The sequence below is a fragment of the Alosa sapidissima genome, chromosome 4 (assembly GCF_018492685.1).
Source record: "Alosa sapidissima isolate fAloSap1 chromosome 4, fAloSap1.pri, whole genome shotgun sequence".
In the NCBI taxonomy this organism is placed as follows: domain Eukaryota; kingdom Metazoa; phylum Chordata; class Actinopteri; order Clupeiformes; family Clupeidae; genus Alosa; species Alosa sapidissima.
This window is the reverse complement of record NC_055960.1, coordinates 4,351,845-4,370,565: the sequence shown is the minus strand read 5'-3', so window position 1 is coordinate 4,370,565 and position 18,721 is coordinate 4,351,845. Positions and strand designations below refer to the sequence as shown.

Sequence of the window (18,721 nt, the reverse complement as noted above, 5' to 3'; positions counted from 1 at the left end):
CATGGGATGTGTAGAAAAGATATATGCAGCTGTGCATACCTGATGACTGAATCACATAGTTCCACCCATCCATAGTTCTCACCTGAGCAGAGAACTATAAATCATGACATTCTCTGTTTAAAACTATTCTAACAGTCGAAAACAACATAATACATAATTAATCTTTTCCCTCTTTTTCTACACTAAATTTAACAATCCATTGTGGTCTTGCTCTGTTTTTACTCAAGATGCTATTTGATTTATTATGACTTATCACCCGGAGAGAAGAAATACTCTTTTTTGATTGGCTGGTGGAGTGGCTATTCATTTTGAATAAAAAGTTTAATCACTGTTCCATATCAATGCTTATGAATGGTAACTATAACAACCATAGTAGGACGACGAGCCTGGAAGCAGACTTCGCAACAATTAAATCAACTGTAAACAAGCTAACTGTCAATGCCAAAGAAAGTTGTACAACAAGTCGTGGGCCTTCCCAATGTTCGGTGGTCTGATATTTCTCGATAACAGACCATTGCTAAGTATAACAGACTGCTGTCAAGGAAAATGGGTTGTGTGCTTCTAATTCACAGCTTTCATATCACTCCGCAAGTAGTGGAACTTCATTCAAAAGTGAAAGCAGACGGTTGATCAGCTGTGTTGTAAAGAATGTTTGATTCAAGTTCTGCATGTGTTGTTGCGAACTATTTGTTCCTCAGCAAAAGCCACGATGAAACGGTAACAAATAGGCTATAGCCTAGACTATGTAGGCTAAATACCGTACCTTAGGGAGTTTATTGTTTCGTTTTGGCAAGTAGCCGTGTAATAAGCGGAATAATGTATAGAACGCTGGTCATTATCGGGAAATAGGTCCCATCAGGGTGGAACAAGACCCCTCCGCTGCGCATTGGGGTCCGGTTCGCCCTGTCGTACTGCTGAATTAACTTCTAAAACACCACGAGAATGTTATATAGGAATAGGAAAGTCTACCTTGTCTATCTTGTTTAGAGCAGGGCAGCCGTGGCCTACTGGTTAGGGATTTGGGCTTGTAATCGAAGGGTTGCCGGTTCGATCCCCGACCAAGTAGGAAAAATGTGGACGAGGGAAGTGGTTGAGCACCGCTTTCCCAAGCCCACTTTCACGGCTGAAGTGCCCTTGAGCAAGGCACCTAACCCCTCACTGCTCCCCGAGCGCTGTACATTTAAGATGATTTGCGTGTCAGCAACATTTTATTGTAATTTTTTTTGAGGAACACATTCTGTTAAAAAGGCACCATGCTTCCAACCCCTCACTCTCTCTTCCTTGCAGAAACAAACAAAATGACCTCTCTCTCTCTCTTCCCTCCCTCTCTTCCAAATTAGAGTGCCAGACAGTTGACGGCATGCTTTAAGACTAATGTATCCTCCCCCTGAAATGAGAGAGAAGGGGCCGGCTTCAAGCTTTATTGGGAACACTGTCTACCAATGTGGTTCAAAAACGTTGATACCATGGTATCCTTCAGAGAGCTTCCAAGTCAGTTTGCACAAGCCCCGAGGTCTCTCCTTAACGTCTGAGGAATCATTACATTACAACCATAGCTTCTCTTTTAACTGGATCAGTAATGACAAGCCAGGTGGCACTTCTTTAGCTGACTAGAGTGCCCAGTGTCTAAAACCTAGTAATTAGGTCTCAGAACATCATCAACCTCCCCCCAAACTCAGGGCACCTACACCTCTGTCACCAGTGGCTATATCTTGTAACTGACTCCCTCTTTCTCTGATCGTGGCTTTTGAAACGGTCTGACTTCAAAAAAGTTCTCTAAGCAAGTCGTGGCTTCCCCATTGTGAGCGAGCACAGTCCTGTCTGTTTAAACATTTATCAGCACGGCAGCTGAGCAGACGCCTTCTGTCTGCAAGCGGTATTGGCAAATCTCCTCACAAGGCTTGGGGGAAAAACGGAAATATTTGGCCTCAAGAAAAAAACAAAACAAAACCAAAAAAAAAAACGCTCTGTCTACAGACCACTGGTAACGTACTCACTCACTGTTTGTCTTTCTTGTGCTTTCACTCTGTAAATTCACTTCTGTATGGTGGGGTCAGCCTGAGTGTTTACAATAGGGTCCATTTTGGAGTGCACATTCTGACACTTCCTCTGCATGCAGCTTTACACTGCATGTCAGTCAGTAACAGGTATGTCTGCACTGGCAGTTGTAAACTTTATTTTACTGCTCATGTGGGAAGAGTTTAAAAGTAATCATGTAGGGGACATCTGTTTGGGGAAAACTGTTCTAGGCAGCTACTCCCTGTAAGATCAGAGAGGATTTTTTTTACTTGCTTTACAGGCTGAAAAGCCATGTTCTGAACTTTTGAATCTAGTTTTCATCAATGTCATCTAAAAATACAAGTTCAAACAACTCATATCTTTCAACAGGATATGTTGATTCTCGTCATTTTCTCTGCTTTCTTTTCTCCGGCTCTCAAATTCTCTCCAGTCAAGCCTTGACATCCAGAAACTGGATTATTAAAGCCCGTCCTTAACCACTTCCTTCATTGCTCTTTTCCTTGCTGCTGTTTTGTCACTGTTCCAGATCTGAGTTAAATGCTGACTGCATGACTTCTTGCCATGGGCCTGGAGGTTAGACTTCATGATGTAGAGCATATATTATGGAACATTATGTAAACAACAGATAGTTTGACTTTATGACAATGTTTGCCAGAGTTTCTGTCAGTAATGTAATGAGCTTGATTTTGGAAGTGTGTGTTGCCCTTTAGTTTGTTTTCAGTAAAAAAGCCATTAGCTAAATTTCTGTAGCACCTAATGAGCGTGCAGTACTTGCAAGTAGTCTCACTCATATTCCTCAGTCTCTTTTAGATGAGACTAGACTGGCTTTATATTCTGATTTCTTTTTCTTTAATTAACATTTAGTGAACAACAAGTGAACAAACCAATCCTAATCACTGAAACTCCTGCATGGCTCCTGTTTGGTTTTGTTTTCTTATATGAGGCAAGGAGAACATTTGGAAATCTTTCATTGTGCAATTATTCAAACAGTACTTATGTAAATAAGTACTTTTGAATAAAAGTACCCAAAAAGGTTGGGGACTGATATCCTACTGTAAATATAATTTGAAAATGTCATCTCTAAAGTCATCTTTATATCACATCATATTTTCAAAGAACTAATTCTTAAAATCTGGCAAAATTTACAACATCAAAAACAGCTAGGGAGAGCCTGTGGGTTCAGCAGTAACAGTCAGTTAATACATTTTGCGGCTGTGGCCCTACTAGTTATCGCTTGAGACTTATCATTATGGGAGTGTGGAAAGCAACCCTGCATTAAACACAGGTATATCAAAGGGTCTGATGTGACAGGAACTCTTCTCTTTCTTCTGCCAGATTCTTGCCATGAGACTGTGGGTTCTACTAGCTCTCTGGTTCATTGTTTGTCTGAGCCTCATTCTGGCTCAGAAGCAGCAGGTGTCACTTGCCCGGGGAAAGAGGAGAAGGGGCGAACAGAGAAGAGGCAAAAAAGTCATCTCCAGTCAATTGGCCCGTCAGGGTGGCGTGCCAGTTCTCAATGATGCTGGGACAACAATTTTCCTTAAGTCATACAAAAGCGTCAATGAACAGGAATCCAACTACAACATCATTCCAGGTTTGTTCCTCAAAAATAAACAGCTAGACAGCTAAGCAATAGAATAATTGTTTGTACTATGCAATTATCAAAGGAAGCAATAACATGGTGTGCCATAATGGGTTGCTCTTCATTGCCTTAAGTGAAGCAGTGTTGGTTTACAGTGCATTTTATGTGAAGAGGTAATGGTTTTGTGCAAAATGTCAGCCATATTATCTAGGCCACACAATTGGGCACAGTGCATCTGGACAAGACATAAATTCTTCATTGTCTGAGAAAATATATTTTCCTAGCATAAACTATGAGTGTGTTTTGTAATTAAAATTTAAGACTAACTAAACGTATACTGTGAAGAGAACGGTCATTGACTGTGGTACAGTAGCATGCAAAATGCATGGTAGAGTTTAGTTAAAAGCCAAGCCTATAATCTAGGTGACCATTTACATGACCAAACTACCCCTAGTCTTGTATGCCTTGGTGAACCACAGCTTCCCAAACTGACCATAGTGTAGAAAAAGGATGCATGTGCATTTATCACACTTCACAAAGAGACTACAACCACAAAACAAACCACATAATGTGAATATATTTTTCAAGAAACAAAAAAAAACAACCACTAATTAAAAAAAAAAAAATGCATTTTATATCACATTCAAAGAAGGGTGAAATCTTAATGATAATGTGTGTAAACAGACATGACTGTACAGAGGTACTTATCCCCAACCCTGAGGGAGAACACAATTAAAATCTATACATAACAGAAAAGCAATGGTTACGCTGGTACTGTATAAGGCTGCACACGCCATTATAGATGTCTTTTAATATTTATGACTTTAGTGTTAGGCAAACAAAACAGGAACATGACAGGATACCACACATGTAGGTATAGTTTCTCCATATTGTTACAAGGAGCTTAAATAAGTACATTTATTATGCTTCAGTTGTATGGTTAGGAGTCTTGTATAATAATTGCTGCCATGCTGTCACAACTCTCTGCCAGGGAGAAGTGGACAATGTCAGTACATGGGCATTACCATGTTTGACAAAGCTGTTTGGTCGCCTAAGCCCTGCGTCACCTGCTTATGCTCTGAGGGATCAGTGGTGTGTGATGAAGTCGCATGTCCAATTCTGCGCTGTCAACTCCCCTACACACCCACTGGAGAGTGCTGCCCAGTGTGCAAAGACCATGGTAGCTGTCTGTCTCTATTCTACACAACTGCAAGTGCATTGATACATTGATAATATATTGATGATAACCCTGTGTACAGTATACCATGATGAATCTCCAAGGGCCAAAGTTATAATATCTCTAAGTTATAGAGCGAGTATGTCATTCCTCTTTAATCTTTCTTTCTTTCTATTTCTCAACACTGTCCCTCCTTTACAACACCATCTTTCTCTCATGTGTTGCCTGTGTGCATCAATGCCATGACCATCACATCACAGTGCTTGATGTCCCTGACTTTTCTGGCGATTCCCCAGTGTCCAATGACCCTAGTGAGCCAGACCTCTGGTTACAGCGCACACCAGCAGAGATCGAAGAGATTCTAAGACAAGAGGAAGAGGAACACAGGGAGGAGGAAGAACGTCTTCGCAGAAAAGATGAAGAAAAGAGGAAAAACAAGAAGAAAAAGGACAGGGAGGCAGCTGAGAGGAAAGCTCGGGATGAGCTGAGGAAGGCAGAGGAGGAGAGATGGCTGAGGGAGGAAGCAGAGGCTGCAGAGGAGAGGAGAAGGCGACAAGAGGAACAGAGAAAACATGAGGAGGAAAGAATGAAGACAATGGAGACAGAACAAAGACTGATGCTTAAGGCATTAGAGGAGGCTGCTGAGAGAGCAGCTGAGAGAGCCTCAGAGAGGCAAACGGATCAAGAGGAGGAGGAAAATGAGGAAATTGAGTGGTTGAGGGGTGATGTCTTTCAAATGCCCCCATTGGAACCGACAGCAGTAGGGCTTCCACCTCTCCCGCCCTTAAGTGAACCAGTTGAACCCACAGATGAAGAGGAGAATGATGACGCTGACAGTGAGGAAGTAGTGATTCAGAGTACACAATCTCTTCCCAAGGGGTGCACCATATCTGATGTAACTGTTAACTGTGACAACGCAAAACTCTCCAGCATCCCACCCCTGTCAATCCCTGAACTGAAATCTTTAAGTCTAGAGGGTAAGTATACTGTATTTAACGAGGGCTATAAATAAGTATCTGGCCAGGGGCCGTATTCATATCTTTTATCTTACCACTAGGAGTACTCCTAAATCGCACTAAAAGATTTTAGCTAGGAGTTTTCTCTTAAAAGTTATTCACAAAGCCTTTCAGACCTACTCGAGTAAGGAAAAATGACAACTCCTAAACTAAGAGTGAGTCTTCGTTGCTATGGATGACGTCATTACTCATGCACGAGCTTGACTGAAGTGACCACCTTGATTGGCTGATGATTGTAACGCGGGAATGACTCCAAACACCTCCCTTACGATGATGAGTGACAGGTGACAGGTCTGAGAATGCGTGCGCTACACAAGTAGTGCGAAGGACAGAAGATGATGAATAACTGAATAAAAAGGCCTAGCCTAAATGAATAAAGAGTAAGGCAAAACAAATAGCCTAGTAGCCTAATGAAACATAGGCCTACGGATTGATGCAGTAGGCTATCATTGCAACATTATTAAATTAATCTGTCACCATATGCCTACGTTTGCAAAGATGAGAACATTTTAATTTCATTCACAATGAAACGTTACATTTAATTTACATGTTAACAATGAGTAGTTTTGGTTGTTGTTGGTGGCGTTATTGCGTCCCTTTTATGAATGCAAAATTGTTCCCTCGCGATTGGAAGCTCCTTTTGCCGCATAGGCTACGCATTTCAAAACATCGCACCGTGAAATGCCACAAAAAGCTGTTTGTGAATAGGTCTTAGTGAGTTAGGAGTCCTCTCGACCTCTTTTAAGCTGTCCCAGACTTAGGTGCTACTTTTAGGGTTAAAATGCCTCGTGAATTACTTTTAGTGAGAAAAATTAGGAGTCCTAAAGTTAGGAGTGACACGCCCATTATTTTTAGGAGTTGCTCCTAAATTCGCCACTTAGGAGCTACTTTTAGCCTTAAAATTCTTTGTGAATACGGCCCCTGGCCACTTATATTCACACGTAGCAAAAAAAAAAAGAACAGCCAGCCTTTAAAAACATGAAATACTGGCTTGTGTGTATGGTTTGTAATGCTGAACAAACATCATCAGAAAAAGAGCCTCAGAAATGTACACTCACTGTTTTATACATTTTTGCAACTGCATTTACAGTAGTGTACATACTTCAACGTGGAGGTTTTTCCTACACTCCTGTTTTTTTGCAAAACATTATAACAAGTCTGCAGGTCTACAACATTTATCAGGACGGGAAAAGGCTACTAAAGAATTTTGTGGCCAACATACACAACATATACAAAATGTTCATCCCCAAAGAAGTTCCACTTCATCAGTTTATATGAGTATTAACACTGTCCAATTACCACTACATCAGCTAGCTACATCAAGTGCTACACAAGTGAAAAAAAAATCTGATCTACAATAAAACAAATGTTGGGTTGTAATTAAGCAATAAACACCAAGAGGCCATAAGTTATAGTGTATTTTAGAAAAGCTAAGGCGCAATGCGAAGCGGAACAACAATTTATAGTTTTTTTCATGTGTAGCCACTTCTAATAGCCCACACTGCAGATTTCATTACAGAAAAAAAGAAACTATGGGACTTTTCCTTAACATACTATTTTTAGTATGTTAAACAATTCAAGGTCTGTTAACATCTTTAGCGAAATTTCTAAATAATAATTAAAAATCATCCCTTAAAACAGTACAACAGATACAGCCGCACAAACACAATTTAAATTTAATATAAACTTAATTAGAATCATGTAATGTCTTCATCAAATGTAGGACTACAGTTACAAAAATGTTTCTGACAGTCTGTCTTATATCCTCAGGTAATGATATCACAGCAATCCCAGCGGGGGCCTTTAATGGTATTCCCAATCTGGAATGGATAAACTTTGGCAAGAACAAGATCACATCTCAAAACATCGACCCACAAGCATTCAAGGTAAGCCATTCTGTGCATCATTATAATTCCTTTCCATTACTGTCATTAGGGATGCCTTTTTTTGCATGAAATACCATACACTGTAGACAAGTAGCAAATCATGTCGCCCATTAATATTAATCCAGTCCTCAGCAGTCTTTTGTAAAACAATTAACTGAGAGTGCATTCTGTTTACTCAAGTCAATGATGTCTGCTGATTTTGCCAATTTAATATTTTTAGCCCTTGATATTATTTCAGTGTTACAGTCTGAAAAACACATTTTCTGGGAAGCTATCTTGAAACTATCATTTATAGGAAGGTTGGAAGGTTAGAGGTAGGTTGGAAGACAAACATGCCTCAGAATGACTGAATCGGTAAAAGTTTGTATGGCATGTTCATAGATAAGGTTGGACAAATAATAATAATAAAAAAGTTATTTTAAGTTTAAAATGTATTTATATTGTGACAATATTTGTGTCCACAAATTATGGGCATGAACATATTAAGATTAAAGGAGAGACAAGGAGAGGATGTGTTTTTCAGTCATCTTCAAAGGACTAAAATTGGTTGTAGGCAGTGATGGATTTGTATTTCCAAATAAAATGCCAAATACCCACCTTAAAAATGTATCAAAATAAAATACTGTATTTTTGTATTTTCAAAATACTTCTTTCTAAAAGTCTTTTTTGTCTATCCCTTCACTTGTACATTACCTGGAAAAACATCGGAAAGCAAGAGACTCCTTCATAATCAGTCAGCAGGTTAAATATGCTGACCCCTCATGTTAGACATCCCAATATAAAATTCTGCCCTGAGAAATGTTCGGTAACTCAAGGAACTCTTCCTTATTAAGTATACTCATTTACTCTATTGGTGTAGTAGATTGCCCACTGTGAATCAGTGACAAAAACTCAAAGACAAACAATCCAAATGGATGATTTATTTAGAAATTTAAACTAGGTGGCATTTTAACCTTTTAAGTTATTTAAAGGAAAATTCCGGTATTTAGCACTTTGAGTCCCTTTTCTGGTTTGTCTTGGATGAACTAGAGTGGTGGACACCGAAATTTTGACGATTGATCCTGTCTCGACTTTTCTGACTCGTTTTGAATCGCCTTTACTGCTTCAGAGTGGCTGCCTACAGCAGTCTTATTTGCTATTGTGGAACTATTTTTTCAGACACCTCACAACCGCGTATAAACTTCCTGCTCAATATTTGAGCCTGAAGCACAGACGGTGGCGCAGTAATATCAACGTGCAATGAGTCTTCCAACAGAAATCAATGGGATTTTACAAAATGGCAAATAAAACATGACAGAAACTGTATTTCGCCACGCTACTTGTTTTGGAACATCAACAAACACCACTAACCACTCAGTGAGTTGCACAGCTTTGAAAACGAATGTTAAGGGTTGTTTTAAAACATGTTTGTGCATGTCTGTAGGCAGCACTCTGAAGTAGTCAAAGGCGATTCAAAACGAGTCAGAAAAGTCGAGACAGGACCAATCGTCCAGAGAACCAGAAAAGTGACTCAGAGTGCTAAATACCGGAATTTTCCTTTAACACCATCACTACCACACTTGGTAGCCTGGAAATCTAGAAAGATTAAGGATCTGGCCACGAATAATGAAACTGGCCCAACTCGAGGGGCGTGCTTCCAAGCATGCATTTGAAAATCTCACTGCACGCAATTGGATAACACTATAACCAATGTTTACTGACTGATTCGTTGCAGCGCTATCGTCATCTGTTTAGCTCACCTCTGGCCCGCCTATAACAGATAGACCGATGTGATTGGTTCCTCACGATGCAAGCGGTAAAAGTAACGTGTATCATTACTTACTGCCAAAGTCTCTTGCAGAGACAATTCAAATTGTGCTCTTGCGAGGACTCTGGACTTCCAGGGTAACACTTATGGTGAGTTTCATCTCAGTTGAATAATTTTGTACACCTGAAACTGGTGTGTGCACAACCTCTATCAATGTAAATACAAAAAAAAGTAAAAAATAAAAAATAAATCCAATCTGCAGCACTGTGCGTTTTGTGTTGTGATGACTAGTGCAATGTGCTGTCCATAGCAAGTGTGAATCAGCGACAACGTTCCCTAGTGGCCGAGAGCGGTATCACAGGGGCTTGACCATGCGAGGGTGACACAGACATACAGAGACAAAGATTTTGTGCTCTATAGATAGTTAGATAGATGTCATCACAGTGCCCCACAGAAAGTATTTTACAGTATTTTGAAAATACAAAAATACACAACACTGAAGTATTTTGATACAAAATACAAAGGCATTCTCATCATCTCAATAAAATACAAATTACAAAATAGTATTTTGTATTTGAAATACGTATTTTAAATACATGTATTAGAAATACTGCCCATCCCTGGTTGTAGGGTAGCTAGTAGGAACATGACAATCTATAGCCCTCTCCTGACTGCTGCATCAAAGACGTGCGAACTGGGGTGAGTCGAGGCTAATCCTGTCCCAATTATCACTTCCCGGTCGTATTCATGCGTTAATCACGCCATCTCTGGGCTAGTATCCCCGAATTTTTGCTTACTGGTGACATTATGCCGCAGACTGCATTGCTATATTAATTGAATTAATAAAGTATGAGAGAACATTCTAAAATAGATCAGAATATAAGTAAATATACTCTTTTTGATCCCATGAGGGAAATTTGGTCTCTGCATTTATCCCAATCCGTGAATCAGTGAAACACACTCAGCACACAGTGAACACACAGTGAGATGAAGCACACACTAATCCCGACGCAGTGAACTGCCTGCTACAGCGGCGCTCGGGGAGCAGTGAGGCGTTAGGTGCTTTGCTCAAGGGCACTTCAGCCGTGGCCTACTGGTCGGGGTTCGAACCGGCAACCCTCCGGTTACAAGTCCGAAGCGATAACCAGTAGGCCACGGCTGCCCTCACCAGAAATTGTTCAGTCGAGATTCCCACATTTGAGGAATTCGCAGGGGTCAGCACGACCGGCTGTGCAATGGCCGAGCCTCGCCCTGGGCAAACAACCTTCTTGATCATTGTATCACCCCTGCCAGGTAAGTATCATGGAATAAGAGCTTAGAAATTTCGATTTGTAACACTGTCAGAGCATTTTAGGTGTGAAGTTCCAACCACAAAAAGTGAACATAGGTTTAGGGATATTTAATTAACGTTACCATGAAATTCAGAGTATATATACTCTGAATTTCATGGCTATATATAGAAAAAAGTGTTACCATCACTATAGGAAAATGCCAGATCCAGCTAGCCTAGTTTGCATCGCAGTGAATGAACTACAGTCAACTATGATACTTTGAGATGACCTAACAATTTTTGGAAATGCATTTAAACAAAGTCAGACTAACTGGTTTACATATTAACATATCAACCGTGATTTTCATAGAAAATGCTAAATGCATCGTCACGATTGAATCAGCCATGCTCACTATTGAGATGACCTGACAATTCCTGGAAATGCATTTAAACCATGGTGAAACATGTTAAGACCCTGGAGATGATGTGTTAGCTGTAGTGTTAACTGTTAATATTCCACCGAGCAAAATAAATGGTGTTAACATTCGAGACAGCTTTGTGGACAGAATTTAGGACAAGGCAGAAGGGCTATCAGCCTGAAAATGGGGAAAGAAATGTGATTTGAGTCTTGGTGCTTGAAGCCCAGCCCAGCTATAAGCTCAAATACTGTATAGCCTTGACTCGGCCTGGCTTGATAGTTGGTCTATGGCTTATGTGGAAGTGGCTCATTGTATGGGCATTTAGAGAACAAAGTGGCAACGCTGTACCATAGATAAATGTTACACATAGGTGTAACAGTGTAAATACCTTTGTGAATGTATCTATGAATGCACAACATTGGCTTTTTGTACACTAAATTAACACTAATTAAGCTATTCCCACATATTCTTGTTGTTGCAGACACTTAAAATATTGACACAACATAAATACAGTACTGTATTTGCAGACAAAATACTGATTAATGTCATGTGGGCACAAAAAATCACTTACTCTCAATATCACCTAGCAAGTCTGGTAATGGTTCATGCCCAAACTTTCCATGATCAAGGGCGAAATAAATATGAGAAGATTGGAACTGAATTAAAACAGGTTACAGGTTTCTCCCAGAAAAAAACAAATTATAAACTAGATGCAATTTCCTTAATTCTGGTACATTTTAACAGGTTGTTAGACACTTCTATCAAACAAAGTAAAGCTATTGATTCAATGACTAATTCAGAAACAGCTTTAATAACCTCATGAAATAGCCTAGGTCTAACTTTGCATGCAGTTGCAATATCTGTTAAATTAATTTTTTTAATGTTTTGAATGCAGGCCTGGAGTGGCTAATCGGGAGCTTTGGAAGGATTCCTGGTGGACCGTTAACATTTTGGGCCAGTCTGAATATCTTGAGCTTAAAAATATATTGTTTCTGAAGTTCATTTGCTGCGCCCTCGTGGCATTTCAGCAGCCTAGGTAGTGCGGTCGCAGCCTCTTACTCACAGTTTCCCAAATATATACAAAGTAGCACTCACAAAAACTGTTCACTAATGTTAGCTGTGTTTTATTGACTTAACACCCTTTGTCCAAACAAAAGCTCACAGGATCCTATCAAAGCAAAGTTAGACTCCATGGCATGCATTCAAGTGAAATCAGAGGCAAACAATGGAAATGGAGGATCCATTACTAACTATCATGAATAGTCTAGTAGAGCGATTCTTACATTTTTCTACCTCTGATTTAATTTCTAAGGGCCTGAAATTACTGAGTCGTTTGTACATGGATGGAAATCTCCTTGAAAAAATCCCTACTGCTCTTCCTTCAACACTGCAAGAACTGAAGATCAATGAAAACAACCTTTGTGAAATTAATGAAAACAGTTTTGCGGGTATGTAAACAAAAACAACAGTTACTACAGTAAACTTGAAGTAACAATAATACAAATAATTACAGTAACTAAACAATAAATAAAGCCACCAGACAAATTATGTACTGTAAAGCCACAACTGTTAAATCATTTGAATACTTTCTGACAGAACTGCACAACCTGATTACTCTGGAAATGGAAGGTAACGTGTTGAGTGAGAGTAATGTGGATCCTCAGGCCTTCATAACTCTGACTGGACTCTCCTACCTGCGTCTAGGCAGGAACCACTTCCGCACTATCCCCCAAGGCCTGCCCCCTTCGCTGCTGGTAACATATTCCTTGGGTAGCCAACTAATAACTGCTAATTAATTCAACACACTACGATTATGACTGTAAATGTGGTAGAAATCCATCTAATCCTATGTAATTCTGAACATTAATGCCAGACAATCAAGTAGAACCTTGGTAGTTGTGGTAGAAGTAGAACATTACTTTGGTTGTCTTATTATTAGGGGTATTATTGCCTTGCCAAATGTTCCCATTAAACCACTTCCAATTCCACCATTTGTTGTGCTGCTTGAGCCCTGACAATTAGCAGCCATGTTTCATGACAATAATAAGACTATATTTTGAGACACCATCTTAAGAATGGATTTGAAGAATATAGATCAGGATTGAGCTTGAGAAAACATACATATAAAACCTATGTGCAGGTCAAAACAGCATTATAGACCAATGGAATGTTTTTGTGCTTGTGTTTTAGGAACTTTACCTGGAGAACAATGTGATTGAGGAGATATCTGAGGGAGCTTTCAATCAGACCTACAACCTGAATGTAGTAGTACTGAGACACAATAAGATTGATGAGTCTCGCATTGCACCACTGGCCTGGATAAACCACAAGTAAATAACATGGCTAACTTACGGACATACTGATGTGCAGCTATACAGTGCATTTACACTATAACAATTAATGCCCTATCACTTTTTTCACATTTTGTTAGCGCTATGCTTACAATCATTTCCATTCATTTCCCCCCTCATCAACATATTTCAGATATCCAAAATTAGATTTTTGCTAATGTATTACAAAGGAAAAACAGAAATATCACACTGACATAAGTATCCAGTCTTTTAAATTTATGACACTTTCAATTTAGTTCAGTTGTCCAACATTTCGCTTAATCATCTTTGAGATGTTAATTCGATTGATTAGACAAAATTTCAAAAAGTCTCACTAACTAAACTAAGCCATGAGGACAAAAGAACTGCCTGCGGAGCTCAGATAGGTCTTGAGGCATGGAATTTAGGAAGGTTACAGAAAAATCTGGTGCATTGAAGTTTTTTAACAGGACTTACTCCGGCAAAAACAGTAAAGGTCATGGCTGAGGATTTCTGATTTGGATTTGAAGTTTGGTTTGGATCAGTTGATAATGAATGAAAACAGACAGTTTTATTGACATGACAAAGTAAGCAAACCCGATACTGACCGAAATAATTACTGTCCTACCCATCATATTTTTTTCGACAATTGGAAGCATACATGTTTTTGTCCTCAACTAATTTTGAATGCGGAGCACTTAACAATGTTAAAACTTTGTAGGGTAGTCCATGAGGGAAAGCAGCTTTTACCATCCCCTAAAGACACATCTGAAGTTGAAAAAAATGAAATGAATGTGAGAAAACAATGGACTAATGAACCAAGATTAAACTGCTTTACTACAGTAAAGAATGGTGATGGCAGTCTCATCATGTGGGGCTGGGTTGAGTTAGGATTGAGGGAAAGCTGAACGGAGCACAACACAGAGATATCTTTATCTTGGTTCATATTCAAGTAACTCCAGTTAAAGGTCTGAATTCTTGTGTCAAAGTAAAATTTCTTTTTTTCTTTTTTTTAGCAAATTTGCAGGATTTGCTAAAATCCATTTTCACTTTTTTATTAGTGTAGATTGGGGAATATAAAACATTTTAGCATAAGCCTGCATGATACCAAAATATGATAAAAGTGAGGTTGTCTAAACACTTTCTGCCCTTCTTCAATGTACTGATTCAAGTCTATCATCCTAACCAGGTTATTACATGGCTGTGAAGTAATGTAACAATTTTAATTTAGCCAAATGTAGTTGTTGTAGTTATTTAACAGTGTTCTTATTCATGTTATGTGTGTCATAAGTTCTATCTAATACACTTTCAGAATAGCAAAATGTGATGAACATGGTTTACAGTGTACAATTCATTGTTTACATCACCTGCCCTCTTCCATTCTAAGGGTCACAATTTTGACAAAATCTTCTTTTTTTCCTGAAGGACCCTGGAGTCAATAGATCTCTCCTACAACAACCTATATCTTGTCCCATCCTTTCTCCCAAAGTCCCTTCTCCACTTAGTGCTTGTTGGGAACAAGATTGAAAGGATTCCAGGGTATGTGTTTGCTCATATGGACCAAGGTTTAGAGTACTTATATTTGTCCTACAACAAACTGGATGGTGAGGGGATCGAGCCGGAGTCCTTTATTGGCTGCCTCCAATCCATGACTGAGCTCTGTCTGGACCACAATCAAATCACTAGTGTCCCTAATGGAATCAATGAGATGACTTCACTACACTTTCTTAGACTCAACAACAACCAAATAAGGTATAAGCAGCCAGGAATTTTTTTTCTACATAAATTGTTTATTGAGATATTTTACAATGCAAAATATCAAATGTATCTATTCTGAGGAAGTATGTAATCTGATTATTAGATGTACAAATATATCTATTATCATGAGGAAGAGGCAAATTTCTTTCTGAAAAATACAAGTTTTACATATCCAGAGTACCTGAGCTATATTCCAGCAGTGTTTCCCCTAGAATTTTTTCCAGCAGCGCTGTTGATCGTAGTCGAATTGAGTGCCTGTCACTTTAATGCCGTGACGGCCCGTGACGCTTGCTTGATTCTCGCGGTTTTAAGTTAACTTAGTAGCGTTGTTGTGCATGTTGTGCATGTGGATGAAATGATCACAGCCTAGGTGTGTTAGCAACACAGGGCTTGAAAGCATTGCCTGTATCACAAACAAAAACGAAAAACAATGCGTGGAATTTATCTGGGAATTTACTACTATTACTATTATTTGTTGACATGAAACCTGAACGAACGGCAGCTGTTCCTGAAGTTCACTTGCATCTATTTTTTTTTTTTAAATTAGGCAACTTTTTTTGCAGTGGCGCTTGAATTCCAGGAGCAGCGCTGCGCTGATGAATACATTGTAGGGGAAACACTGTCCAGGCAATAGAAAATAACAATAATTTGCTTTCTGACTATATTGCCTTTACTCTTATTATTTGTATCATAGGAATATTGCTGAGGACTCCATCTGCGATCCCATCAATGAAGAAGACTCGCAACTTGTGGCACTACGCCTAGAAAACAACTACCTGGACTTACGAAAAATTCCACCCACTACATTCTCCTGTGTCAGATCCTACTCCAGTGTTGTTTTGAGGCCACAGAAGATTAAATAAAAGTGACTTTTTTCACTTGCAAGATCTTTCTGCATCATCTAATAGAATTATTTCACAATGATTTTAAGTGATTTATGGCATGCCTTGAAACAGACTTTCAGACATTTTGAAAAATATATCTTAACATGTCTGACACTGGTAACATTGAGAGCATAGTAGATGTACAACTAGAATGTCAAGAATAATTTAGTCTGACCACCATTAATATGGGCATTGTACAAAATCAAACAATCAAACAAAAATTGGTAAAACTATACTTGAAGGTATCTACATAAGAGTGACATGACACTGTCATGAACACATAACCCTAACCTCTAACCTAACCCTAGCTTGTCATGACAAAAACCGAATGACACTTAATGACAGAAGTGTTATGTCATAAACGTTTATGACTTGTTCATATTGTTGTTATAATGTTTATGATATGTTCATGACAGTGTCATGTCACTCTTTGTAGATACAGTACCTTCAAATAAAGCCTAAAAATTACCGCCACTACACAGTTGAACAAATACTGATTGCGAAAACCTTGGAGAAAAACAATTAGCATTCATTACAAATAAAATTTGCAGAGACAACCAGATACCTTTGTGTGTGTATAAAATGTCTTGTACAGAGCCAGTATCGAGGCAGTATTATTTAACTATCACTGACACATACCATTTATTATGTTTGTTGTTTGTAAACACACACCTTGTGAGGTGCCCACTGCGGTAGAGAATACTTTGAGTCAAGAAAAAGTGTCGTGGCACACTCAGAACTTCAATATACATGGTCAGTTCGGTGCATGACCACAAAGCTACCGTGAACTAGAAACACAGTTGTTTCCTCCCTCATGTGCAAATCTCTGACTTGCGTATCAGAACAAAGACAGACTGTGATGCAAATACAGACTGTGACACAAACCACCCCTTTGACCACTGTCCTTGTCCGCGTTTACATACTTTTACATAGCTCTATTGCCCAAAGTATGAATGTTTTACTCCGCTACACTAGATGGTGATTTGCCCCCCTTCCTGTTCACAAACTCCAAAACATCAAAACATTCCATATTAGCTTCATTAGTTTGCTAACTAGCAAACTTTGCATCATCAGTGTAACATAGTTAAATAGATGACATTACTTGTTGAAAATGTTCGTGGAGATATTCTGGGGGATATACATGTAAATTCATATATGCATGAAAGAAGGTACAACTTATGAGAATGTAGCGTTGTGGCATAAGGCTTAGGCTTATTTAGCTTGCTAACCAAGCTAAAAAGGCTGAAGACCGTGCCAACTGAAATGTTATCCAGAGGCACCCATGTGTTGAGTGCCACAGTCCAATTTGAGTCAGTTTGAGCGTATACATGCAGTAGTTACGCATGCTTCTATCACATTTTCTAGGTGTATTAGTCCAGCTAAAAGAAATTTTGTCTGTGTTCAGTCAGTCAGACTAACATGTTTACATGCATTTAAAAAGTTCTGTTTTGGTCAGACTAACACAATAATTCTGTATTTTCAACTGTCATGTAAACATACTGAGTGGGTGGGATATATTTGGCAGCCACTGACTATTTTGTCCTCAAAGTTGAGTGTTAGAAGCCGGAAATAGGCAACCGTAAGGATTTGAGTGACAAGGGCCAAATTGTGATGGCTAGAAGACTGGTCAGAGCATCTACAACATTGCGGCTCTTGTGGGGTGTTAACGGTCTGCAGAAGTCAGTACCAACCAAAAGTGGTTCAAGAATGGAAAAACGGTGACCCAGTGACAGGGTCATGGACAACCAAGGCTCACTGATGCATGTGGTGAACGAAGGCTGGTCCATGTGGTAAGATCCACTAGATGAGCTACTGTAGCTCAAATTTCTGAATTGCTGAAAAAGTTAATGCTGGTTCTGATAGAAAGGTGTCAGAACACACAGTGCATCATAGTTTGTTGCGTAAGATCAAGGTGCCCATGCTGACCCCTGTCCACTGCCGAAAGTGCAAACAATGGACATATGAGCATCAGCACTGGAACACGGAGCAATGGAAGAAGGCAGCCAGGTCTGATGAAACACGTTTTCTTTTACATTACATGGATGGCCGGGTGCGTCGTTTAGCAAGCTGGCAAAGACGATGTGATGCTTTGGGAAATGTTCTGCTGGGAAACCTTAGGTCCTGCCATTCATATGGATGTTACTTTGACATGTACTGTACCACCTACCTAAGCACTGTTACAGATCATGTACACCCTTTCATGGAAACGGCAGTGGCATCTTTCAGCAAAATCCTAAGCACAAGCACATCTAAGCTCAAAGCTCTCACACGCCACAATTGATGGGCTTCATGCACAAGACAGTTTGCTCACTGACCCACTTTGAACTTTAGTTTGGACCCTTTAAGTCCCTTTATCTAAAATAAATCAGCTTAAAAATGTTTGTACTCAGAGTGGAAATCTGCCTAGCTTAGACAAGAAAGAAAATGATAGTTCTCATACCTCATGAATCAACCCTTACTCATATGACTACCCATGATGCCAGGGGAATGAAAATTCGATTAAATTTGTACCCAACTCTCACTCATATTTTCCCCTGATTTTCAGAAGCACAAAGACACTGACACAAACATTCGGAGCATGGCTGTGGTCTAGTGTACTTTTCCATGGAGTTACCACTAAAGTGTTAGAGTTTGGTTTCTTTTAGTGTATATTT

The 18,721-nt window shown here is 39.3% G+C and overlaps 2 protein-coding genes and 1 non-coding gene across 6 annotated transcripts in view; 1 reads left to right on the top strand and 2 right to left on the bottom strand.

Moving 5' to 3' along the window:
- Positions 1–18,721, bottom strand: part of LOC121707052 (centromere protein P) — a 110,593-nt gene that overhangs the window by 3,751 nt on the left and 88,121 nt on the right. The window lies entirely within an intron of this gene.
- Positions 1,208–16,048, top strand: ecm2 (extracellular matrix protein 2, female organ and adipocyte specific). 3 transcript variants are annotated; one of them, XM_042089273.1, is made up of 10 exons: positions 1,208–1,984; positions 3,355–3,613; positions 4,593–4,781; positions 5,075–5,755; positions 7,565–7,680; positions 12,429–12,564; positions 12,713–12,870; positions 13,307–13,446; positions 14,851–15,177; positions 15,878–16,048. In XM_042089273.1, the coding sequence occupies exons 2-10, from the start codon at positions 3,364–3,366 to the stop codon at positions 16,044–16,046; spliced, it is 2,166 nt and encodes a 721-aa protein (XP_041945207.1). In that variant the 5' UTR covers positions 1,208–1,984; positions 3,355–3,363; the 3' UTR covers positions 16,047–16,048. The 3 variants fall into 3 exon arrangements, with proteins under 3 accessions (XP_041945207.1, XP_041945204.1, XP_041945206.1); XM_042089270.1 differs by having other exon boundaries at positions 5,039–5,755; XM_042089272.1 differs by lacking the exon at positions 1,208–1,984 and adding an exon at positions 1,997–2,147 and having other exon boundaries at positions 5,039–5,755.
- On the bottom strand, positions 10,562–10,728 carry LOC121708090. The gene has a single exon (XR_006031577.1). It is a non-coding gene; the product is annotated as a U1 spliceosomal RNA (small nuclear RNA).